Here is a 25,888-nt window from a genome sequence, read left to right on the forward strand (position 1 = left end):
AGCCCTCTAAAAATCCTAAGACAACACAGCACAGACTTTGGAATCGGGCAGGTCTGGGCTCCAATGTCTACCCTTCCCCGGTGACCCTGAGAAGGCACCATAGCTTTCCCAGCCTTGGCTTCCCCATCTGTAATATGCACATGGTAGAACTGTTTGGCAGAATAAACGAGGTGATACGTATAACGGGTTTAGCAAATAATAAACACGGAACACGCACCATTGCTGATGTTGCTATTATGGCCCCATCGCTTGTGGACTGTCTGATCTTGGGGGAGTTAGTTCTTCGTCTGTGAACTGGAGGTGATGATGGTACCTACCGCATAGGGTCCTTATGCATGGAGACAGATGCTTGGGAACATGTAAAGGTGCTTAGTTGATGCTTGGCACAAAATGAACATTTAGTGGATGCTGGATATTACTTATCGTCATTATTATTATTATTGTAATCTTTGCTCCTGCCCTAGTGGCTAACCAGCCCCGGGTTTCGTCCTTGCCTGCGGACGACACAGAGACCCCCTCCCCCTGGGCCCCGTCTTACCCCGGCGGGATGGAGGCGCGCGCGCTCACGCTGGTGGTGCGCTGGGGCCCCGGCCGGTTGAGGTTGTTCTGCCCCGGGGTGGGCGCGCCGCCGGGGGCGCCCGGGCTCCGTGGGGGCGCCCCGGGAGGCGGCGCGGGCTCGGCGGGGCCGGCGGCGGGCGCTGCCCAGAGCGCGGCGCCTGTGAATGTGGCGCTGGGGCGCACGGCAAGCGCGCCCGGAGGGCCTCCAGGTGGCGGCGGCGGCGGCACCGGGGGCGCGGGGGGCGCCTTGCGGCGCTGCGAGGCCAGGATGGCGTTGGAGGCGGCTCGCGTGCTGTTGACCAGCAGGCACTGCTGGCAGGAGCAGGGCTGGCCCGAGCTGGCGCCCACGGGCCACGACTGCGACTTAGGGATGGAGCCCACGGTGAGCGGGTAGGCGAGGTCCAGGCGGCGGCGCAGGCGGCGGCGCCGGCGCGTCTGGCGGTTCATCTGCGACATGCTGTTGAAATAGATGAGGTAGCAGAAGCCTAGCGACGAGAGGTCGAGCCACGGGTGCTGCTTCTCGTAGGCGTTCTGGATGGTGATGCAGATGTCCATATCGTAGGCCGTCCATGCGCCGCCGTCGTTCTCCCACTCCCACACGATGCCCTTGCCCGGCGCCGACGACGGGTCGTAGAAGTTGCGCCGCACGGGCCGCATGGTGCCTGTACTCGAAATGGGGAGGGGGCGTCAGCACAGCGGGCGTTGGTCTGCGCAGCTGGAAGGGCGGGTCACAGCCAGGCAAGGGTGGGAGGTAGGTTGGGGGGTCAGCACAGGCCTCTAAGGGGTCCATCCAGACTTGGGGAGAGGGTCAACACATGCACGGAGCGGAAGGAGGTCAAGGCCCAGGCATGAGGTTCAGCACACGCCGGAGGGTCAGGACAGGCGGGAGCCAGGGTGAGGGGGGCCGGGGCTAAAGGTTCAGCGCATAGCACTGGGGCGAGAGGTGGGCAGGGGCGTGTGGTCAATAGATTGGGGATAGGGGTGGGAGAGCCACCAAATGGGGTGGGGGTGCCAAGATAGCCTGGGGTAGGAAACCAGCAAGGTGTGGAGGGCTCCCCCACCCTCCACCTCTCCAGGGCCAAGACAGACACTGAAGTGGAGGTTATCACAGGCCCTGGATGGTGCAGGGGAGGGCAAAGAGGGCCTGGGGGTTCTTCAGACCAGAGTCAGATAAGGTGGGGCAGGCATAGACAGAGACCAAGGCCATGCACAGAGGCCCCATGCAGTCCTCTCCTTCATTATAGTTCGCTCACTCATTCAATGATTCATTCATCAATCTGTTCATGCCTTAGTTCATTAATTCAAGCACTATTTCATTTAGTCATTCAACAATTCTTGCATTAGTTCATTCACTTATCCATGCCCTAGTTCACATATTCATATATTCCTTCATTCAATGATTCATTCATTCATTGATTCTTTCGTTAGGTCATTCATTCGTGCCTGCAGTCATCCATTACGTTATGTTATTTTATTTATTTATTTAGAGATGGGGGTCTCCCTATGTTGCCCAGGCTAAGTCTCGAACCCTTGGGCTCAAGCGATCCACCTGCCTTGGCCTCCCAAAGTGCTGGGATGACAGGTGTGAGCCACCATGCCCTGCCCCACTTTTTTTTGTTGTTTGTTTTGTTTTCCAGACAGAGTATTGCTCTGTCGCCCAGGCTGGAATACAGTGGCACAATCTAGGCTCAATGCAATCTCCGCCTCCCAGGTTCAAGCGATTCTCCTGCCTCAGCCTCCTAAGTAGCTGGGACTACAGGCACGCGCCACCTTGCTGGGCTAATTTTTGTATTTTTAGTAGAGATGGGGTTTTGCCATGTTGGCCAGGCTGGTCTTGAACTCCTGACCTCAGGTGATCCACCCACCTCGGCCTCCCAAAGTGCTGGGATTACAGGTGTGAGCCACCGCCCCTGGGCCCCTTATGCTTTTTTTTTATTGATACCTTTATGTATTCTCCATCTTCAGCCCACTCCCGTATTCAGGCATTCAGATATTCCTTCATTTACCATCATCCTATTTAAAAATGTGCACCCCCACAAACTTTCCCCTCTCTCCTTCCCCGCTCCATTTTCTCCCTCAGATATACTTCACTTTCTACCCATTTATCTTGGTTTCTGTCTGTCTCCCCCTCGCTAGAATGTAATAGCCACAAGGTCAGGGATTTTGTTTTATTTACTGCTGTATCCCCAGCACCTGCACACAGGAGGTGCTTGAGCGATATTTGTTGAATGAATGAATGATTTCATTAGGTCACAAATGGATTTTTTTTTTTTAATTCATTCACACTTTGTGCTCATCCCTGCATTGGTCCTGTCCTTCATTTGCTTGTTATTTTCATTCATCTGTTTGTTTCATTTGTTACTTCCTTCAACAAACACCTGCTGACTGCCAGGTGGGCCCCCTTTCATAAAGGAGGGCACTGAGGCTTTACTCCCAACCACAGCTTCGTGTTTGCCAAAGCTCTGCGTGCTCCCCTGACAGCAAGGCTCCACGGGAAACTCTGGGCTAACCAGAGATAACCTAAGGTCCAGGCTGCAGGACTTCTCAGAGCCGTTAGCCTCCTCTGTGTCTTGGGGCTGATGAAGTGAGTCTTTTGCTGGGTTCATTTGGCACACCTGCAGAAAGGCTGCACACTTGACTTCTCCTCAACTGCGGGAAAGTCCCTTAAGCCTCCTCAGGCCTTAGTGGCCCCATCTCAAAAAGAGGGGTGATCATCCATGACCCAGCCCTTCCCTCTCACACAGGGTTTAGGGGAGGAGTGAGTGAGAACAGCTGCAGAGGGTCTGGGTGGGACCCCAGGGCTGGGAGGCAGACAGCCCTCACTTCGAGTCCTGGCTTTCTGCCTTTCCAGCTCTGTGACTGTGCGTAGGCAACTCAACATCTTTGGGCCTCAGTTTTCTCATGTTGAAAATGGGCATAAGCAGACATGCAATAAAAGACTGCTGCGTTTGCCAGCTATAGCAACAGTTGCTTGTGGGGTTGCTAAGAGGATCAATTGAGATAAATACCGTGTCTACTCTGATGATTCCAAAATCTGCCATCTTCGGCCCCATCTTCTCCCCTGGGAGCCAGGTTCATGACCCTTCCCTGGAGAGGTCTAACAGGCACCTTGAACTCAGCTCTGCTCTCCCCTGCCCCAAACCTGCTCCTCCTGAAGTCTTCACATCGCAATTCCTGGCAGCTCCCACCCTTCCAGATGCTCTTCCTTGGACCCCCAAACCTTGGTCTCATCCTTGACTTCCTACCTCATATCCCACCTCCAATCTGTCAGTAAATCCAGTCATCTCCACCTTCAAACACATCCACATCTGACCACTGCTCCCCACTGCACTCACACCACCCAGTCCACGCCATGTTATCTCTCCTGCCTGGACCATTGCAGTAGACTCATGACTGGCCTCTGTCATCCGTTTCCCATACCGCAGCCAGAGGGATCCTGCTCAATGCAAGTCAGATCACATCTTTCCTCTGCTCAAAATCCTCCCTGGATTCCTCTCACTTGGAGTAAAAGCCAAAGTCCTCGCCATGACCTACAACGAAATCCCACATTGTGGGGCCCTGTCCGACTCTGACATTGCCTACCTCCCCCCTACCACTCACTCCGTTCCAGCCACCCTGGCCTCCTTGCTGTTCCTCAAATACACCAGGCACTGTCCAGCCTCAGGGCCTTCTCACTGGCTGTTCCCTCTGCCTGGAATATGACCTCACCATTCCCAGATGTTCTCATCATTTCTTCCCTTCTTTCTTACAGGTGTGTGTTCAAACATCTAAAAATGCAGCCCTCCTATTGCTGTCCTCTGAGCTTGCTTTATTTTCCTCCCTGGCACTTGGCATTACCTGACTGACTATATATATATATGAGGGAGAGAGAGTCTTTCTGTGTCACCCAGCCTGGAGTGCAGTGGCATGATCTCGGCTTACTGCAACCTCTGCCTCCCAGGTTCAAACGATTCTCCTGCCTCAGACTCCTGAGTAGCTGGCATTACAGGTATGTGTCACCCAGCTAATTTTTTTGGTATTTTTAGTAGAGACGGGGTTTCACCATGTTGGCCAGGCTGGTCTCGAACTCCTGACCTCAGGTGATACACCTGCCTCAGCCTCCCAAAGTGCTGGGATTACAGGTGTGAGCCACCGCGCCAGGCTGTGACATGATGTATCAGTCTGCATGCATTCTTTATGCTGCGTATCCTCACTCTAGGCTGTCAGCTGCGAAGTCAGGGATCTTGTCTGCTTTGCTCACTGCTGTACTCCCAGCACCTGGCACAGTGCCTGCACACAGTAGGCCCTCAATACCTAGAAGGCGTTTCCATTGTTAATTGGCATCTTCCTCGGGTGCCTGGCCCAGGGATCTGCAACCGGATAGGGGAACTCAGACTGTTCCACACTGGTGTGTCCCTACTCAGGGCTGAAAGAGCTTGTCCTCTGCCCTCTCCTCTGTTAGAATCACAAGAGCTACAGACTAGCCCTGTGCCCTGCCAACTGGACAGGCCCCAACAGCTGGAGAAATCGAGGCATGGAGCTATGGCTGTTGATATGAGAGGGGTGGGGTTGAAGAGGTGGAGAGGTTGGACTGGCAGCCCAGCCCCAGGAAATAAGGTCCCTGGGCGCCTATCATGTTCCAGCCAATCAGACAAAAACTTCCTCTGCATCTCTGGGGCAGCCTCACTCTGATGCCTGATTTATCATTTTAATTGAGTGTGTGCAGATTGATTTCTTCCCCGGTGATGGGGCTTCCTCCACAGCAGGCCCGGAAGGGGATGAGTTAGAGAGAAAACCCTGGATCCTGCTCCCACCTGCTCTTGTGTGCTGGTCTTCCCCTCTCAGGGCCTCAGTTTCCCCACCTGCAAAATGAGGGGTTGTGATGACTGATCTTCAAGGCCGATGTGCCTGAAGTACCACCATTCAGCTCCTGGTGAGGGGAAGGCAGTGTATTACCTGAAAAATGTGCAGGATAGGAAGGGAAGCAATGGGAACCCACCTTATTTAACTTCCCCTGTGTGCCAAGTCCTGAGCTCGGCAGGGGAGGGGCTGGGATAGGAGGTGCAGAGCGAAGTGATTCAAACAACTCAGAAGTCTCTCAGGTCAAGCCAGGTGCGGTGGCTCACGCCTGTAATCCCAACACTTTGGGAAGCTGAGGCGGGTAGATCATCTGAGGTCAGGAATTCGAGACCAGCCTGGCCCACATGGTGAAACCCCCGATCTCTACTAAAAAATACAAATATTAGCCAGGCGTGGTGGTACGTGCCTGTAATCCCAGTTACTCAGGAGGCTGAGGCATGAGAATTGCTTGAACCCAGGAGGCAGAGGTTGCAGTGAGCTGAGATCACACCATTGCACTCCAGCCTGGGCGACAAAGCAAGACTCTGTCTCAAAAAAAAAAAAAAAATCTCTCAGGTCTTGTGCAAATCTTGGCTGGTACCACACATAGCCTCAGTGCCCTTATCTATAAAATGGGGGTATTAATATCTACCCCAAAGAATTACTGGGGGAACAAAATGAGACAATGTATAGGCAAAGGTGCTTAGCAGAACACTTAGCATTTAGTAAGCACTCAATGAATATAGCTACAATGGCTGATATTACATACGTTACCCACATTCATCCTCCCCCAGCCCTTGTTCACTTGGCGAACTCCTATTCATCCAACAAAGCCCTCCAAGTGCTCATCTCCTCCAACATGGGCTTCTCTGTTCTGTTGCTGTAGTTGGCAAACGCAGCAGTCTTTTATTGCATGTCTGTCCTCACACTGTCATTATTTGTTTTTGTTCTTAGTCATCCTCATTGGTAGATGACTTTTGGGAGGACAAAGACTGCTAGATCAGATATGCAACTATGCTTGGAGCACCAGGCACAAAGCCTGGTGCAAAGAAGACATCTGCAACCGAGACGGGCAACCTACTTGGCACTCGGAGGAATGGGAAAGAGGAAAGTCTGGGCTTGATGGAGAGGGAGTGGAGATTGGAGAGCAAGCAGCCCCCAGGGTGGAGGCCAAGCTTCGAGGGGTCCCTGGGGAGGACCCTCAGGCCAGGAGGAGGATTCCCAACGTCAGCGTGGACCAGCTCTGCAGCAAAGGACTCTGGGAGCCCGTCAGGGCCAGCTAGCCCAGGCCTCCCTCTCTTCAGGGCTCTATTTACCAGGTATCGATTTTCCTGCCTGTTTACTGGTAGTTATTAAAGGCTGTGTCCCTGGAGTCCTTTTGAAACAAGATTGGAACCTGGAGAGCGGGAGTAATTAGGGCAGCTGCTGTCCTCCCCGCTGGGCCCTGCACCCCGCAGCGCCCGCCGCTGCCCGCCTGCCCATCCGTCCGCCTCTCCGGACCAGGCTGGCCATGGACCAGGCCGAGGGGGTGGGCAGCTGGTTCCTTGGTGACCTGCCTGGACTTCGATCTCAAGATTTCCAAGGGAGCAGTGGTGGAAATGCTCCTTCTCCTCCACAGTGGCCGTGGCCTAGATTTTCAGCCAGAACAATGGGTCTAAGAAGGGGCTGGAGTTTCTTCAGCCTGGGAAAGAGGCTGGGCCTCAGGCTGGTGGCCCAGAGCAGACCACACCCCACTCTGGCCTTCAGGGCCCCTGCTGTGCTGGCCACAGGGTCTGCGTCCCCCAGGCAGTTAGGGGCCTGTGACAAACACGGGCTCCGTGCCTCTGCCTTGGCTTGTTTTTGTGTCTCTGCCTTTGTTGTCTTCCCCTTCCCTCTCCTCCCTAGTTGCTTAAAAATGTTTGGCAGAAAAATTCCAGGCTTCTTCCAGCTGAACCAGAGAAAGGGGCTTTGGTCAGTGTCAGCTGGAGGACTGCACAAGCCGGGCCCCTGAGACCGGGTGTGGGGGCGGCCACAGCCACAGCAGCCAGTGACTGCTTCATGCCTGGGGCAGAGACAGGGTGACAGCGGGATGGAGAGAGACAGAGACATACATGATCGAAGAGACTGTCAGAGACAGGCCAAGGCCAACATGGGAAACTGAGGCAGATACAAAGAGAGCTGGAGTCAGAGATAGAATGAGCTTGAGAGACGAAAAGAAAGGGAAGCTGGAAACCTAGAGGCTGAGACCATCATGGAGAATCAGGGAAACTAAGGCTAGCATTTATTGGGCACCTACTGTATGGCACATGCTGCGCTCAGCACTCTCCTTGCACTCACTCATTCCATCCTCACACCATTGCTTCCAGGGAGGGACCAGGACTATTTCCATTTTACAGAGGAGGAAACTGAGGCCCAGAGAGGTGAACTCTTGGGAGGGTGAGAGCAGAGGGCTGGGAATGATGCCACACTCGTGGAGTAAAGGCAGGCCCAGGTTGGACTGGTTCCATGGGGTTCAACCTCACCAAGTGGTAGCACAGCCTAGGATACTTCCAGCGATGGAGAGCTCACTACTTCAGCTTTACTTTCCGTTGTTTAGTCGTGTGAGGTTTCTGCCCTAGAGCATGGTCCCGATCTGAACCCACTGCCTAGAGTTGGGTATGTGGGTGCCTCAGCCCCCACCTCTTGGCCTTAAGAAGCAGCTGACTCCATGGAGAAGGGGGAGGGTTCTGAGCCCCTGAGCCTTCCTCCTGCTGGCCCCTCGGCCTCTAAACAGTTTGTCTCTGGGCTGGGCCAGCTTCAAGGCCCAGCAGGGAACCCCTCCCTTTGGGGGTGGCTTCCCGGAGGGAAGTGATCTCAGTTTGGGGGCACCCAGACCCTGACGGGAAGGGGGCACGTGGGAGGCGGTCATGGGACATCCTGTCAGGCTGGGGGAGTCCCACCACAGGCTGAGGCCTGTGACCGGGGGTTGGGCAGTGGCTGGGCCCCTGTGAGAGACTTCACTGAATCCTTCACCAACCCAGAAGTCATAATACTAACAGCCGTCCACACTCAGAGAGCACACTTTTCTGCCCCAGGCTGTGTTTAGCTCATTTAAGCTAAAGAGTGTGTTTAGCACCCCTAGGAGGTGGGGATGTTATTGCCCCATTTTAGAGGCGAGAAAACAGAGGCACAGAGCAGTTAGGAGCACACCGGATGCCATTTGTGAGCAGTCCAGCCGGAGCCCACACAAGGCTGCCTTGCTTCATTTGCTGTTCCCTCTGACTTAGTCTCATGAGCCCATGTTCTGGGGGAGGAAACTGAGGCACAGCGGTTGCACGGTAAGTAAGTGACATGGCTGAGGTTCCAACGCCGGATTGCTATGTGACTTTCTGGAATAGCCCCTTAGCTGGTGTCTGCATGGCTGCTCACCTCTCTCCTACAACAAGGACAACAGCGGCACCCAACACCTTGCTGAATGTTCCGCAGTGCCAGCAACTGTGCTAGAGGCTCGCACATGTCATCTCCCAGTCCTCACAGCAGCCCCAGGGGTGTGTGTGCTAATATTAGCCCCATCGGGCAGATGGGGAGACTGAGGCTCTCTGAGAAGACGTGGAAGTCTGGCTGGGGGCACCGGCTGGGCTGGGATTCGAGCCGCAGCCTGTGGATCCAGGCTGCCTCGCCGGCTCCTGCCCCATGATCAATAATCCCGCAGTGTTCTGTTTCCCTCCAAGCTCTCCTCTGGGACTCATCAGGCTAAGCTGTGGCCCATTAGTGGTTTCCTTGTGGTTGAAGCTGGCCCAGGTTCTCCAGGGTCTGCTGGAAGCCAGGCCAGGGTGGTGGGGAGACAAGGGGAGGAAGAGGGGGTCTGCAGCGCTGCCTAAGGAAGGCTGAAGGGCTGCATGGCACTCGGAGAGGCTACCACCTTGGAGGCTGCTGGCAGGCAGAGGCGGGCACTCATATGCCATGGGCTGTACAGGGGGGCTTTCTGGTCACGTGGCTTCCCACACACCCAGCAGGGGATTCAGATCCCCAGCAAAGCAGGAAGTGGAGGAGGAGGGGACAGAGGGCTGGACAGTCCTCCACAGCCTGAGCCCTCCAAACTGCTCCTTTCTCATCTGTGAAATGGCATAATTGTAATAATAATAAAATAATAATGATAATAAACCCTCCCAGAGGGCCTACTATGTGCCAGGCGCTGTTCTAAATGCTTCGTGTAAGTCGACTCTACAGCCACAAAATGACTGGGGCAGGTTGTTATGATAATAATGATAATAAACATATGATAATGATAACTATTACTATCACTGTCTTGTACAAACACTGAATGAGGCACAGAGAGGTGAAGCAATTTGCCTGAAGTCCAGAGTCACATGGCTACTGGGCTACTAAGTGAAGATTGAATCTAGTCAGGATTTGAACTTCCCCGACTTCCACTGTCAGCCCTCTGGCCCATGTCACCAGGGTGCTAGCCTGGACTGTTGCAGGGGCCTCCTCCCTGTGTCCCAGTGTCCACCCTTTGCAATGTGCAGTGCATTCTCACATGGCAGCCAGAGGGATTTTTCACAGACTCAAAGCTGGACTGTGTCACTCCTCTGCTCAACAGCTATCCATAGCTCCCTAGTGCCCTTAGGAATCAGTCTAAGCTCCTTAGAGTAGCCTCTGAAGCCCATCACAAGCTGTCTGCACAGCCTCACACTCTAACCACACCAAAATTCCAGCTATTCTTTGAACATACCGTGTGTGCGGCTATGCCTCTGTATTTGCATATGCTGTTCCATCTGTCTAGAGTGTCCTACCCACCCCACCCCATTGGCCTCCCTGCTGAGTTCTTTCTCAATCTTCTGGCTCAGCACAAGCACTCTGTCTTCTTGGAATCTTCTCTGCCATCCTTAGGGCAAACCGCTTGCTCCTTGGGGCCGCCATAGCACCTTGCGCCTGCAGTGCTCCCATCGAAGCACATAGCTCACTAGGTGCGGAGGTGTCTGTGTTCCCTCCAGCCTGGCAGCCCCTCCAAGGCTGGGCTGGTTTACAGTCCCCTTGGCATCCCTCTGTGGTCAGGAGTGCAGGGAGGTAGGTCCTTGCAAAATGTTGGCTGAATGAATAAATGAATGAATAACCAAATACATCGGGATGAACCTAACTGAATGCTGCTCATGACTAGGCTGGAGACTGCAAGCTGGGCGGATATGGTTTTGTTCTGGTTCACATGCTATTTACATTTAAAAAATAGTGACCAATATTTATTTATTTATTTATTTATTTATTTATTTATTTATTTATTGAGACAGGATCTCACTCTGTTGCCCAGGGTGGATTGCAGTGGTGCCATTATAGCTCACTGCAGCCTGCACCTCCTGGTCTCAAGCAATCCTCCAGCCTCAGCCTCCTGAGTAGCTAGGATCACAGGTGTGTGCCATCATGTCTAGCTAATTTTTTTTCATTTTTATTTGGTAGAGATGGGGTCTCACTACGATGCTCAGGCTGGTCTTAACCTCCTGTGCTCAAGTGATCCTCCTGCCTCAGCCTCCCAAAGTGCTGGGATTCCAGGCATGAGCCACCTCAAACGGCCTCACATTTAAAAATTGGGGCAGATTCACACCAGTCCAGATTTCAGAAATCCCCAGATATCCAAGGGTGGGGCCACAACAATTGGCCTCCTTGGCAACAGTGAGCAAGAGCTGAGTTATGCTGGCCCCATTCATGCCTTCAAGTATTTATTGAGCACCTGCTGCATACCAGGCACTGGAGAGCAAGACAGTTAAAAAACCTCTGCCTTCCCAGACACTGCACACACTTCTATTAGTTGCCCAGGCCCTGTAAGCATCTGAATTTGCAGCCTTTGTGAAGATGGGTAAGCTGAGCTGCAGAGAGAAACTTGGGCAAGATCACCTGGCAAATTAGAGACAGGTCTTGGACCCAGGTTCCCTGACTGTCATTTCCACAGGGCCAGGTGAGTAACACCTTGGAACAAGTGAACCTTCGCTCCCTAGAACAGAGGAAGCTGGGGAGGGCAATGCTTACCCCAGCCAGGGGGAGGGCCTGGGGAAGGTGGTATTCCAGGTAAACTCTGTGCTTCCTCTTACCACACTCTGCTTGCAGTTGGAGGGGGAGGGGACAAAGGCCCAGTCGGTCATCGGGACAAGAGGTGGCTGTGCTGCAGCTGCTGGCAGGACTATCCTGGCAGCCTCCTTTGATTGCCTCGTCCTTTGTTCTGCATCTCAGGGTGCTCAGCTCCAGGGCCCAGTGCCAGACTCCCTCATGCACCCTGTCACCGGCCTGCCACTGCTGTCTGTGCAGGCAGCAGTAGCAGCCTGGAGCAGCTCCAGAGGGATGATGGAAGGAGCTCAGAGAGGGAGAGGCACTTGGCCAGGGTGGCCGAGCAAGGACACAACCATGCGGGACCTGGAGGAGACTCAGCTCCTAGCCCGGCAGATCCTGGGCCCCAAGGTAGGGGACAGTCCTATATGCTGGGATTTCCTTGGCACCTGGCCTCCTGTATCACACCCATCATCACTCTACCCCTTACTCCCAGAACAGAAGCACCTTGAGGGCTTCTGTGTCTGTCCTGTTGATTATGACATTCCTAGTGCCCGGACAGTGCCTGGCACACAGTAGGTGCTCATGAAATTCCTGATGAATGAATGGTGACCACAATCACATGAGTTCAGTACTATCATCAGGTCCATATTACAGGTGAGGAAACAGAGGCTCAGAGGCTCAGGGAGACAGTGTGGTTTACTTAAGGTCACAAGTCTCCCCACCTCCTACGGTTCTTTTTTTTTTTTTTTTTTTTTTTTTTTTGAGATGGAGTCTCACTCTGTTGCCCAGGCTGGAGTGCAATGGCGCAATCTCAGCTCACCAGCTCACTGCTACCTCCACCTCCCGGGTTCAAGTGATTCTCCTGCCTCGGCCTCCCGAGTAGCTGGGATTACAGGCACCCACCACCATGCCCACTAATTTCTGTATTTTTAGTAGAGACGGGGATTTACCATATTGGCCAGGCTGGTCTCGAACTCCTGACCTCAGGTGATGCACCCACCTTGGCCTCCCAAAGTGCTGGGATTATAGATGTGAGCTACCACACCCGGCCTACACACCCCACGATTCTTAGTAAGCAGCTGGGATGGGAACCCAGAGCCCAGCCCTCACCAACAGCATTCCCCGAGGTAGCTGTTTCCAGGTTCCAGGCCCCGTGTCCTCAGTTGATATCATCCAGAGGCAGCTAGGGGCTGCTGGGGGTGTCTATGTCAACCCAGTGGCTGGGTGGGCTCATGGGGGGTGACTAAGGGCCTGGAGCTGTCCTGGGGACTGGCTACCACCAGTTGTGATTCCAGAGCCGGGTGGAAGGATGGAGGCCCAGGGAGAGACAGAGGTGGCCTGTGGAGGCCTAGGAGCACCCCCAGGCACCCCCATACCCCAAGAACATCACACTGGGGAGAGAGTTAGGGACCTCAACCCCATTTCCTACTGAATGGGCACTTGGAGCCACTGTGACCAGTCCTGCCCCAACCCCTTGGCTTCCCCGTGGCCTCCCCGTCCTGGCCTCTCCTTGTCATCCTCTCATCACACCCTCCATCATCTCCCCTCCCAACCCCTCACGCTTCACTCCTTACCACCTTCTTCACCATCCCCTCCACAGCCCCGTTACCTGTCACTTCCGCATCACCTCCCCCACTCTAGCCCCCACGCTTCCCATCACAGCTTCCATCTCCTTCCTCTCCAGGTCAGACTCCGCAGCTCCTTTGGAAGAATGAGGCGGGGGATGGGAGGAAGCTGGAGAGGAGGAGGGAGGGAAGAAGGAGGAGAAAGGGGTCAGGGGAGGAGGAGAGGGAGAGGGCTGCGAGGGGGGTCTGTCCCGGGCATCCCCACCCCTAGCCCGGAAGGCGTGGGTGGGTCGCTGATGGTGCTGTCCAAGGTACTCGGTGGCCTGGGCGAGCCTGGGAAGGGCCCTGCGCACCCAGCTGCAGAGCTGGATCTGATCTCAGACCCATCTCTTTTCAGCGTGGGCAGGTGGCTCCCCACCCTCTGAGCTTCAGCTTTACTATGTGTAAAATGGGGTGACGCCCGCTGGCTGGGTGAAGGGAACCCAGACAGACTGTAGGAAGTGCCTGAGGCTGCCTCTGCCCCACCTGCTCCAGCTCCAAGGGCCCGTGATTAATGAGGCTGGTCCTGCAGCGTGGCTGTGAGTCCCCCGGGGCCTGGCTGCTAAAGGGCAGCAGCTGGCAGCCCAGCCTGCCAGGCCCCAGTGGGCCCCACGAGGCCTCCTCTACCCATCCCCTATCTCCCATCACAGCCTCCCTCTGCCACCCAGGCCTGAGACCCTCCTCGAGGACCCTGCTGAAGGACCCCTGCTGTTTCCTCCACCTAGAAGTGTTCCTTCTATCCTTCTATTTACCCAAATCACACACTCTCAAAGGACTCCTCCTCCAGGAAGTCCTCCTCTCAGAGGCTCCAGGCATACACCATGCACATCCCATGGCTGAAGGCACCCTGCATCTCCCTAGTGAGGCATTTAGATCTTTTTCTTCCTCGAGCATGAGTGCTTACTATGTGCAAAGTAGTATCCTCCATGCTTTTATCTACATATCTCATTTATGTATCTCATTATGTCCTCATGACAACCCTCCCAGCTGGGGACTATTCTTATCCCCATTTTACAGAGGCGGAAATAAACTCAGAGAGGTTAAGGAATTTGCCCATTGTCACATAGCCAGCAAGGGGCCAAGCTGGGTTTTAGGTCTGTATCTGTTGTCCTTATGAGTCAGAGGGTTCAAAGCCTATTCCCATGATATGCATTTGCCTTCACCTTCATTAGACTCTGAAATTGATCTGAAATGGATAGATTAGACTCTGAAATGGATTTTGCCCTTCTCTCTGAGTCCCCAAGACCCAGCCCAGGACCACCAAGCCACCCATGACTACCAAATACGAGCGATGAATTTACAGTTTCAAAACAGGCTTCTGGAATTAGCCGAGCAGCCAGAGACCATGGGTCTGCAATGGTGGAAATACAGACAGTGTGACTGGTGGTTGGGGAGCACCCACATATGGATTAGCTGGACCTGCTGCTACCAGAGATGGACCGCTCCCTGCCCCTACACATAGTCTTTCTTGCCCTGGCATCAGGCCCAGCCCTAGTCTCCAGTAAGGAGGCTGGAGAGAGGGTCCCAAAGGGTCCTGTAACCAGGAGCTGAGCCCTGGAGGCCTCCGGGGTAGTGCAGGCTGTCCCTGCCTTGGGCTAAACCCTGACAACAAGCCCCAAGAGCTCTCTCAAGGGAGAAGGGGGGGTTCTCTCAGCCCTGGCATTAAATGTCACCTTGTTTTCTATCCCTAAGGCCTGTCTGGGGGGGCCTGGGCTCTAGCTTAGGACTAGTAGGCTGTGTGACCTTGGGGAAGTCACTCACCCTCTCTGGGCCTCACTGTCCCCAGTTGGTGTCTAAATTCTGGAGGTGCTTTCCCTGGTGATGGGAAAAGCTCCTCCCATCTGGGTGGTAACAGCCTAAGGGTCTCCAGCCTAAGTGTCCTCAGACAGTGCTTCCTCTCAGGGCAGGGACCAGGGCTGAGTGAAGCCCAAGGTTTCCAGGGAAGGAGGCAGGCTGGAAGATCCCGGAACCAGCCACCACCTGCCACTCCAGCCTGTTGGCCACCTTGGGGGCACCAGAAAAGGCCAGGCTTGCAGCCTCAAGTATGGCATCTGTGGATGGTCCCCAGCTGGCCTCCCTCGGCCTCAGCTATCCCATCAGCAGAATGGGCAGGAGGCTGCCATGCACCCCTCCAGCAGCACATGGAGAGCGACATGGGAGATACCAGGCAGATAGGTGCCCCTCCCCAGCTCCAGTCATACGAGGCCAGGGAGCGAGCTGGGAGCTTCTGTGGAAGTGGCTGAGTCACACCTCTGTCCAGCTGTGTGAACTGGGTGGGAAATTCAGGGTCTGGGTGAGGCCCTCAGAGGCGGCTGTCCCAGTGGCAGGGGATGTAAATGACCCCCGAGGGAAGATGTGGCTTCTTCTCTGGGAGCAGAAAGCCATTCTCAAACCTTTCCCCCACTGCCGGTGGCAGCCAACCCCCTCACCCCAAGACCCTGATGGCTCCTGGGCCCAGCCCAGCCACCAGCTGAGCACACCCCTTGGCCTTGGGCTTCCCATATGTGGCAATCTTTGTCTGTGGGAGGGACGGTTGGAGACAGAGGGAAGTGAAGAAAGAAAGCTTTGAGGGAAACCGGGCACTTGGCTCAGTACTGCGAAGCGAGCAAGCAACCCATCCCTCACCCAGCTCTGACTCTCCCTCCAACCCTCTGCCTGGGACACCACCGTGATTGATCTAACATCATCCAGTTCAGGGTCACAGTATTAGGCCTCCCCGTGGAGGGGCTCCAGTTTCCAGTCCAGACTCTGGGCTCTGGACCTGGAGGGCTTCAAAGGGAACCTCATACCCTGCAGGGAGCAGTGAAAACAGCCCAGCAGGGGAAAGGTGAGGGGGCACCGGCTGAACAAACAGCAGCCCCTGTGGGGCCAGAGCCTGGCTTCTCCCCTGTGGCCCCAGCCTGACACCTGGGCTTTCTTCCGCCGGCTGCACTGCACGAGAGGCACATACACAGGGAATGTGTGTGTCAGCATTGTGCAAGCAGGCTGGTGCTGTGTGTGTGTACCCACACGCACGCGTACCTTGGTACACACCACGAGGCATGGAGAAGCCATGCTGGGTGTCCCATGGCACTAGCACGGTCTTACCCCATGCTCAGGTTAAGAACATGTGGGGCAGGGGTCAGTGACCTGCAGCACACAAGCCAAATCCACCCACCATCTGCTATTGTGCAGCTCAGGAAGTGAGAATGACTTTTACATTTTTAAATGGTTGGGGGGAAAAAAAAGAATATTTCATGACCTGTGCAAAAGATATGAAATTCAAATTTCTGTGTCTACAACTAGTTTGATTAGAACATAGCCACACTCCTTCACTTACATATTGTCTATGCTGCTTTTCTGCTCCGATAGAGTTGAATAGTTACAACAGAGACTGCAGGTCCCACAAAGTTTAAAAGATTTATTATCTGACCCTATCAGAAAAAAATCAGCCAGCTCCTGCATTGGGAAACTAGCGAAGCTAGGGCAGTCTCCCCTCAAAATTAAAGTTCAGCTTCAATGAACATATCAAGAATTTTACAATTAGAAATCTAGACAGAAGCTTGTGTTGATTTCAGCACATACACGTGAGTTTTGGGTTTTACAGCATTATGTTGGAGTGTGTGTGTGTGTGTGTGTGTGTGTGTGTCTGTGTGTGTGTGTATGAAATATAATATTTTCAAGATTCACAGCCGGGCACAGTGGCTCACGCCTGTAATCCCAGCACTTTGGGAGGTCGAGGCGGGCGGATCACTTGAGGCCAGGAGTTCAAGACCAGCTTGGCCAACATGGTAAAACCCCGTCTCTACTAAAAATACAAAAATTAGCCGGGTGTGGTATGTGGTAGCTTGCCTGTAATGCCAGCTACTTGGGAGGCTGAGGCACGAGAATCACTTGAACCTGGAGGCAGAGATTGCAGTGAGCCGAGTTCACACCACTGTACTCTAGCCTGGGCGACAGAGTGAGACACTGTCTCAAAGAAAGAAGAAAAAAAAACATTTAAGATCTCTTGCTTGTCTCTCTTTTACCCACAGTGGTGAGCACGTGCTAGATGCACAGTAGATAATTAGTTGATGTTTGTGGGATAAAATCAGCCAGATTCTCTCTGTCAGCCTGACAGCCCTGCTGGAGAGGTGATGCTCTCACCCATTTCACGGATGTGGAAACTGAGATCTGGAGAGGCCTGAGGTCACACCGTTGGCACTCAGGTTTGCTCCCTGCCAGTTGAAGCTCTTTTCCAGTCCGTTACCATTGAGGACAAGATGTCCTTTCTTGACATTGTTTTGCTCCTGGGTAAAGCGAGGGAAAAACCCTCACATGTCTGGTGAGGAGGCCTCTTGCCCCACTCTCCAGCAGGTTCCCAGGCAGCCGAGGTCTCCTGCCAACCGCAATAGGTTTCCAGGCCTTCCTCCCTCTCTGGTTGGGGTGGGAGGGGGTTCCTGGCAGGCTTCCAGGAGTCCATTTAGGAATGAGTGTTTTTTTTCCCTTTTCCGGCAAACAGGGGGCAGGTGTAGAGTGAACAGCTCTGGGAAGGGGGAGAGGGGAAGTGACCGGAGCTGAACTTCTGGGGGATCCAGTGAGGCTGAACCATAAAAGGGGTACTATTGAGAGAATGGGGCCTGATGAAAGGGGAGTGTGCAAGTCTGAAGACTCGGGAACATAAGGGGATGCTGGGAATAGAAATGGGGGTCCCCCCAAAGATAAGAGGATCAAAGGTAAAGTTGCCAAATTGGCAGCCTTGTGGGGAGTCTGTCCCTGCTTCTAAAGGACCCTGCCGCCCATCCCCAACCCAGCTAGGTCCCGGAAGATCTCTACACCCAGCATTAGCTCTGAACCTGCAGAACACCAGACCTCCTAGCAAGGAGTGATGCGCACCCACTTCTGCTCTCACAGCCCTGCCCTGTACCCCTAGGAGAAAACAGAATGGGGCGGGCAATGTGCAACACTTCCCATTCTTCCATCAGGTCCTTGGTGCCTCTCTGGAAGAATGGGCACATGGAGCTAACGATGACTTCTACTCTCTGGATCAAATTCAAAGTTCTTTGCGTGGCTGTCCAGGCCTGTACATCCGGTCCTTCCTCAGCTGCATCTTGCACCATCTTCCCCTTGGTGGGAGATGCATCCCAAACAGAACGGACTTAAACGTCCTCTGCTCCTTCCCACCCCAGGGCCTTTGCACTGGCTGTGCCCTCTGCCCAGGACACTGGCACCCTCACTCATTCTTCAGATCTCTGTTCAAACATCGCTTTCTCAGGCTAGCCTTCCCTGAGTACCTCTGGGCCAGGTTTAGTTCATGCTCTCAGATCTGCCACTGACTGTCTCTGTGGTGATATGTTTGCTTGCTCCCTGACCACACCGGGACCTTCAGTGTAGGTCCTCCAGCAGAAGACCTCGACCGATGACTTTGTCTTGCTTCCTGCTGTACTCTAGTGCTTAGCACAGAAATGGACACACAGCAGAGATCAATAAATAACCATATGATGGAATGCATGAACAATTGGCACCACCAGTGGTGGTGGTCAATTGCCTGGAGTTATGGAAACATAGATGTACTAATCTGTACCATCAGTAAAAGCCATTTGTTATGGATTCACCTGTGTTTCCAGACATGGTAAGCACTCTGTGAGTACCAAGCAATGTTCCGGACTATTGGAAAGTTGAGTCATTGCAGAAACTTCTATTGGACTGTGCTAGTTAGAAAGGCTGGCCTCCTCTCTAACTAGTACGGTCTAATAGAACTTTCTGCAACAATGCAAAGTTCTGGATCTACACTGGCCCACAAGGTACCACAAGACACACGTGGCTATGAGCACTTGAAGTGTGGCTAGTGAGACTGAAGAACTGGATTTTACATTTTACTTAGTTTTAATTAATGTAAATTTAAGTAGCCACATGTGGTTGGTGGATACCATATTGGTTGGCGGCTACTGTATTGGTTGGCACAGCTCTAGAGGGAAGGAGAGCATCCTACTAGCCTGGGGTTATTACGTGTGGTTCTGTCATCCAGGGATTCGTAGGAACTTCCCCAAACCCCATCAGCTGGTCCTTGGGGGGTCAAACATGCCAAGGATTTCTAGGCTGCTTCTGTATGGCAGGACCCCACCACTCCCCACTGCCCATGGAGCTTGTCACAGATACCACTGGGCAATGACTCAGGGAGATCTCCCCAACAATGACAAGTCTCCAGAACAAAAAAGATAAGGCCTGAGAGTGGGACCTCATAGTTTTTTATCACCATCATCACCTATCACATTGCCACCAACACAACCATCAACATCACCATCATTACAACCATAATAGGATCACCAATACCACTAAGTAACATCCACACACAGGGCTACGAGCCACACCACATGGCCAAGAAGACTGCCACCAACATCATTTTCTCATTTTCTCCATCATCACCGGCCCATCACACCACTTCCAGCACCACCACCAACACAACTGTCAATGTTACCAACACCAGTGAATCCTATGGTTAACGCTATCACTGACATCACCACCAACACTGCCACGTCACCATCATCCATCCCTCCATTATCACCAAGACCCCACCACCATCAATACTGAGTCACCACCAACACAACTGCTAACACTGTCTCCTCCATCATTGCCACCCCACCCCACCATCAACACCACCAACGCCCCCCGTCCCCAATTAATTACCACCAGCACGACTCCACCCCCCAAACCAACACTTGGAGCCAGTATACGATACCAGTTAAGAGCTTTGGTTCTGGAACTCAGTCGCCTGGGTTTAAATCCCAGCTCTGAGTTTAAATCACTCAGCTTCTGGGAGACTCAGTTTCTTCATTTATAAAATGGGACTCATAATAATACAACAATACACAGACTTACTGCCTGTGATTCTTGGAAAAAGTCAAATGAGGAAGTGCATGTAAAGCCCTTATTCTACAATCACATGCTACTGCTATTCTAGGTTCTGTGCTCAGTGAGCACAATTTTATTTAATCCTCACTCAGCTGTGAGAGATATTGATCTACCCATTTTGCAGATGAGGAAACTGAGGATCAGAGAGATGATGCAACTTGCCCAAGGCCCTACAACTTGCTCAGAGGCTGCACTGGAATCCAAGTCTTAAACTGGACAAGGTTAGACTGCCCTGTGTTTCTGGAGGTGAGACAGGGAGATGGGGAAGGGATTTGGCATCAGCAGATTTACTGGGATTTTCAGCATCCCACGCTGCAAGGTAGTGGTGGCTCGGCGGGGCGGGTGGCATGGGGTGGGTGGGGAGTCTGCTCACCTGTGTCCTGGCGAAACTGGTGCATGGACTGCAGGTCGATGATGTAGGGCACAAGCTGGGCGTCCACCTGCCCCAGGACCACGGAACCGCGAGCGTCCTCCTTCAGCACGTTCTCAATGTGGTGGCACACGGTGGCCGTGTAGGGCCGCCAGCGGCTGTGCTCATTCAGCCACTCCCACACCACCACCCGGGCCACGTTCTGCGGTGGGAAGCCCAGACCATTCACAGGCATCAGCCCACCGTGGCCTGGCCGTGACATGGCCGCCACTGCCTCAGGGGCCAGGTCCCCCACTATTGCAGGCCCAGCTCCTCCTGGGCCTGGCAGCAGGCGGCAACTTCCTCTCTCCCCAGGGGGACAGCAAGGACCGTCTGGCCTCCTTTCTAACTCTGGGTTCTCTCTGAGGCCTAGAGGCCTCCGTTAAAGGAATGTGGGGTGGCCATCCAGGCTGCAAAGACCCCTTCCCTGTAGAGCCTTCACGGATAAAGGGTGCTGCCCTGGAAAGCAAGTGTCTCTCTTATGCTGGAGGAAATAGCTCTGAAGTCCTTGGCCCCTCGGCTGGCTCAGGTAGGGAGTGAGGCAGCCACCCCTGTTCGAGGTCCAGCCTCTTCCGTGTTGTCTCTGGTCCCTCTTCCCCGCCAGACAGGGCCTGTCACCCAGGAGACCTGGGCCACAGCCTGCTGCTCCTGCGGCTCTCAGCCAGCCCTCTGCACTCCCAACTGCGTCCCAGACCCTGCGCCTGGCTTCAGTGGGGCTTCTCGACTCCCTCTGGTCTGGGCCCCCTTCTCCGACGACTCCTGCCGAAGGGGGCGTCCCTGCCCCCTTGTTCCCTCTCCACGGTGTCCTGGAAGGCCTGGGTGGCCGCAGAACGCACGGGGGAGGGGTGCGGCGCGGACCCCCGGGCGGCGCGCCCGGACTGCGGCTCCGGAGCTGGGCTGGGGGACGAGGGGGACGAGGGGGGCGGGGGCCCGTGGGCACGCCCCACCCCACTCGTGCTCGCGACCTGCCAGGAGACAAGAGGAGAGAGGGCCCTTTAAGAGGAGAGCGCAGCACCCCCTCCCCCCCTTCCCAGGAGAGCATTCGGCTGAGAACAATGGGGAACCGAAGGGGGACAGCAAGGGGGGCGTACGGGGTCGCCCCGCCCGCTTTCCCTTGGGGCAGGCCTGGAGGGAAGGCTGGGGCCGGGGGCGCGGTTTTCCGAGACTCTCCGCCTGGGGGGCGCCCTCCTTGGCTCCCGGAGCCTTCCCTTCCCCCGGGGCCCTCGCCCTGCCGGGGGGATGCCGGGTGCGCTGGGATGCACCGAGAAGCACTGGGATGCGCGGCGCTGCAGGCGCGGCCCAGGGCCCCTCGGGGGTCGCGTCGCGGAGGGGGCGAAGCCAGGAGCTGGATCGTCTCTGCCTCCCGCCCTGGGGGTAACAGCCCCGCTTCCCCAGCCCAGACGTCCTCGAGCCGCTCGCGGGCCCCCAGCGGGAGCCGGGGGTGGGGTCCCTAAGCACCCGCGCTCTCACCGCCTCTCTTCGTCTCCGGCTCCGACTCCGGCTCCGGCTCGCGCTCCAGCACCACCGCCTCCTGGGCTCCCCCCGGAGTGGGAGGGAGCCGCGGTCCCGCCTCCGCGCCCGTTCCCTCCCAGGCCCCTCGGCCGCCGCGCCGAGCTTTCCGCGCGTGGACAGACTGCCCGGCCGACGGACGGATGCAGGAGCCGGCTGGCGGCCGCGGGGATCCCGCGGGTGGGAGGCGGCCTCGGCCGTGCTCGGGGAGGGAGAGGGAGGGGGCGGAGGAGGAGGAAGGGGAGGAGACAGATCGCGGCCCTGAGCGCCACCGGCGCTGACACGCGAGTCTCGGGGCGCCCCAAATCCTTGGCCAGGGCCTCCCGAGACCCCAAGGGGCCTTCTGACCCCAAGCAGGGAGTGAGGCAGGGAGTGGGGTGTTTAGGAGTCACCGGCTTGAATCTTTGCCATCTTTATTTCCAGTCTCCCAGTCCAGGGCCTGGCACTGAATAGGTGCTCAATAAATGCTTGAATGAATGAATAAGATCCAGAGACTGTCTAAAGAAAGATCTTGAAGCATTCAGAGCTAACCTCCTTTCCTCCTCTAACTATTCCTGGGGGTGGAAGGATGCTGACAAGGCCTGATTCAGACTCAGATGGAACCGTGGAATTTGAAGAGTACAGATGAGGAGACTGAAGCCAGAGAGAGTAAGACCCAGGCCCAGGATCACAGAAGCTTAGAGCGGTGCCCAGACACCAACCCCGATCTGAATCTCCTGCCAGTACCCAGTTCCCAGCCCTGAGCCCACTTCCCCCAAAGCACCCACCTGCTCCAAGTGAGAAGGGTGGGACCAGGGGAGGGGACCCTGGCCAGGAGGTGAGGATGAGAAGGGCAGGCCCTCTACCATGTCATTCACAGCCACCTGCAAACAATTGGTGCTCAATAAATGGTGGGTGAGCATTGGTTGGATGGAAGGGAAGGTTGGAAATGGCAGCGGCTCAAGTGTTAATGGGATGGCCAGTCCCTCTCTCCTCCAGCAAGCTGGATGCAGCTGAGACACACATCAGCTGGGAGGGGGGTCGACCACCCGGGGCCTGTGGGTGTTTAGATTGGGGAAGATGAAGGATATGTCCGGGAACTCCAGCCTGGGTGGCTGACGGGGGTCAGTGGCCTGTTTGGGCACCTTCCCAGAGCAGCCCACGCCTGCCTCCCCCGGGGCAGATGGGGATACACTAGGCAGGGTCAGGGGCAGGCTGCTCAGGGGTGCTTTCCCAGAATCCAGCTCTGGCTCTCCGGCCAGCTGGAGGGACCTCCCCTCCCCAGGCCCCTGCTCTGACCTGCAGCCCAGTGTTGGATGGGCTTTTTCAGATTGGATCAGTGATTCTGCTTGCTTTCACCTGCTGCAGACTAAAGAGAGAGGCTTCGCATAGGGCAGGGCCAAGTCTGACAACACTCCCACAGGATCACTGAGTTCTGGGATTTTAGCCTAGGGTCCATGGATGGCCTTCTGGGGCCCATGAAGTCCCCCTCTCCCATTACAGACAAACTTGTGTGTCTAGGCATTGTGTGTCTTGTATGTCTGGGAAGAAGGGCTCTGGCTGTCAGCAGATTCTTCTCACAGGAGACTGTGACTGAACAGATTCAGAGCAGATGCTCAACCACCTTATGTTATAGAAGGATCTGGGGACCCCACAGTGGAGAAGAGATCGGCTCAAGGTCGCATGGTGATTTAGCAGCAAATCGGAAAGAATTCGTGTCTCTGGACTTCCTGTCGAATGCTATTTAAGGTCTGATTAAATGTCACCTCCTCCAGGAAGCCTTTCCTGAATTCACCCCATCTTCCTCTGTGTTCCTTTGCCCATACCTTGACATGACACCCTGTATCACAATTAGCCTCTTAAATGAAATCTGTCCCTGCTAGAGTGAGATAGCCATCATATTCATCTTGGTGTGGTTTGGCTGTTGCCCCATTACATAAGGGTGTCATTTACTGAGTGCCTTTTATGTGCCACGCACTTAAATAATACTTACTACTCTTCATAACTGCCCTCTTCTCAGCATGTTGATGCTATTGAGAGCATCGGCCAGGACGTTCACATGCACCATTATAGCAGCTCAGAAAGACGGCAGAAAGAGATCAACTCGTTTTTTTTGTTCTGTCATCCACCATCCACTCATCCATCCACCCATCTATCCATTCATCTATCCACCCATTCTCCATCCATCCATTCCACCCACACATCCACCCACCCACCCGTCCATCCAGTCATTCATCCATCCACCCACTCATCCATCATCCATTCATCCATACACTCACCCACCCATGATCCATCCATCCATCCATCCATCCATCCATCTATCCATTTATTCATCCATTCATCTATACATTCATGTATGAAATTTCCCACCTTCCTTCCTTCCCTTCCTCTGTCTCTCCCTTCCTTCCTCTTTTTATTTTTATTTTTTAAGATGGAGTCTTGCTCTGTCACCAGGCTGGAGTGCAGTGTGCAGTGGCACAATCTCGGCTCACTGAAACCTCCGACTCCCTGGTTCAAGTGATTCTCCTGCCTCAGCCTCCCAAGTAGCTGCAATTAGAGGCACGTGCCACCACGCCCAGCTAATTTTTGTATTTTTAGTAGAGATGGGGTTTCACCATGTTGGCCAGGATGGTCTTGATCTCCTGACCTCATGATCCGCCTGCCTTGGCCTCCCGAAGTGCTGGGATTACAGGCATGAGTCACCGCACCTGGCCCCTTTCTTCCTCTTATCCATTTATTCATCCATGCATCCATCCATCCATCCAAAAAATATCAGATGCCCTCCTATGTGCCAGGCACTGGGCTATGTGCTGAGGTACAGAGATGACCCAAGCAGCATGGTCCCTGCCCTCCTGGGTCTCAGAGTCTAGTGAGAAAGTCAGACATGAATCGAAGAATCACATAAAGTGTAATTCCAAACTTTTGCAAAGACCATGAAGGAAAGTTCAGGATATCGTGAGGACATCTAACAGGGGTCCTATCAGGTCTAAGGAATCAGGGAGGGCTTCTCAGAGGAGTTGATGTTTCAGCTACTCCCTGAAGGATTCATAGGTCTTAATGTGGCTGAGTGGGGTAGGAGGGGGAATGATTAAATCAGAGGAAACAGGGATGTGCAAAGGCCCAGAGGTGGGAAAGAGCTTGGTGTGTTAAAGCAACAGAAAAGAGACCAAGTAACCACTGAGAAAGAAGAGGGGTGAACCTGGGGCCAGAAGAGGCAGAGCTACCATGCAGGGCCTTGGAAGACCCAGTATGGGTTTGTGATTTTATCCTAAGAGTCATGGGGAATTACTAAAAATTTGATGTGATTTGATTTGTGTTGGAAAGAGCCTGGAATTAACTAGACTTTATTGAGTACCTACTGTATGTCCAGCCCTGGTCTAGGTACAGGAGAGTCCGGAAGGGGACACAAAACAAGATGAGTAACACTGAAGACCATATTAGGGGCATGTGCATTAGGGTATGAGCCCTGGGAGACACATGCCACCCCTGTCCCCAGCCTGTGGAGCCGAGTGAGTTAGGCTTTTTTGAGCCCTTCTCTCCAGCCCTCTACATTCTTCTGTGCAGACCAGCTGTGACCTCCCCTTCAGGAGTTGAGAAAAAGTTTAAGTGGAAAACAGGAAAAAGAGTGAGAAGGACTGTTTGGGTGTCTCTGGGGACTGAAATGGGGCCCCTGGAAGTCAGAGTGTTTCTTGGGCCTGTAGGACACTGGTGGGGTGCGAGTGGTGAAAGGTCTTTTACTGCCTGCTGAGAATGGGCGGTAGAATTGGAGAAGCCTCAGACGGGTGACATCCACAGCCGGCCTTGCTTAGTCAGGAGGGTCTGCAGGCCCAAGGTTAGGGTGGGCACTGCTCTCATGGCCACGTGTCCAGGTCATGGCTCCTGGGAGCAGTGTCTCTCCATCACCAGGCAGAGGCTGGTTCCAGGTGAGCACATATTCATTCCAGGGTCTTGCTCTGAAATTCACATACAGCCAGAGTTGAAAGCAGCTTGAGCATCTATGGGCGAGATGGTGAGATGAACGCCCTCCCCACCCCAGAGCGCTGGGTCCCACCCTGGATTCATGTGAGACTCTCCTGCAGAGTGCATACAAATTACCCACGTCCAAGCCCCACCATCAGAAACTGATGTAGTTGGCTGGGGGGTC

General features: G+C 54.4%; 1 protein-coding gene across 1 annotated transcript in view; it reads right to left on the reverse strand.

Moving 5' to 3' along the window:
* Positions 1 to 22,195, reverse strand: part of DTX1 (deltex E3 ubiquitin ligase 1) — a 42,083-nt gene extending 19,888 nt beyond the window's left edge. Inside the window, exons 1-3 of the mRNA XM_032168609.2 lie at positions 21,727 to 22,195; positions 20,221 to 21,221; positions 539 to 1,220 (exon numbers count right to left, since the gene is read on the reverse strand). Of these exons, the coding sequence (XP_032024500.1) occupies positions 539 to 1,220; positions 20,221 to 20,479 (941 nt within the window). The 5' untranslated portion in view covers positions 20,480 to 21,221; positions 21,727 to 22,195. The remainder of the gene's footprint in view (positions 1 to 538; positions 1,221 to 20,220; positions 21,222 to 21,726) is intronic.
* Positions 22,196 to 25,888: the final 3,693 nt, after the last annotated feature.

This window comes from Hylobates moloch, unplaced genomic scaffold (genome assembly GCF_009828535.3).
Source record: "Hylobates moloch isolate HMO894 unplaced genomic scaffold, HMol_V3 SCAFFOLD_12, whole genome shotgun sequence".
Lineage (NCBI taxonomy): Eukaryota > Metazoa > Chordata > Mammalia > Primates > Hylobatidae > Hylobates > Hylobates moloch.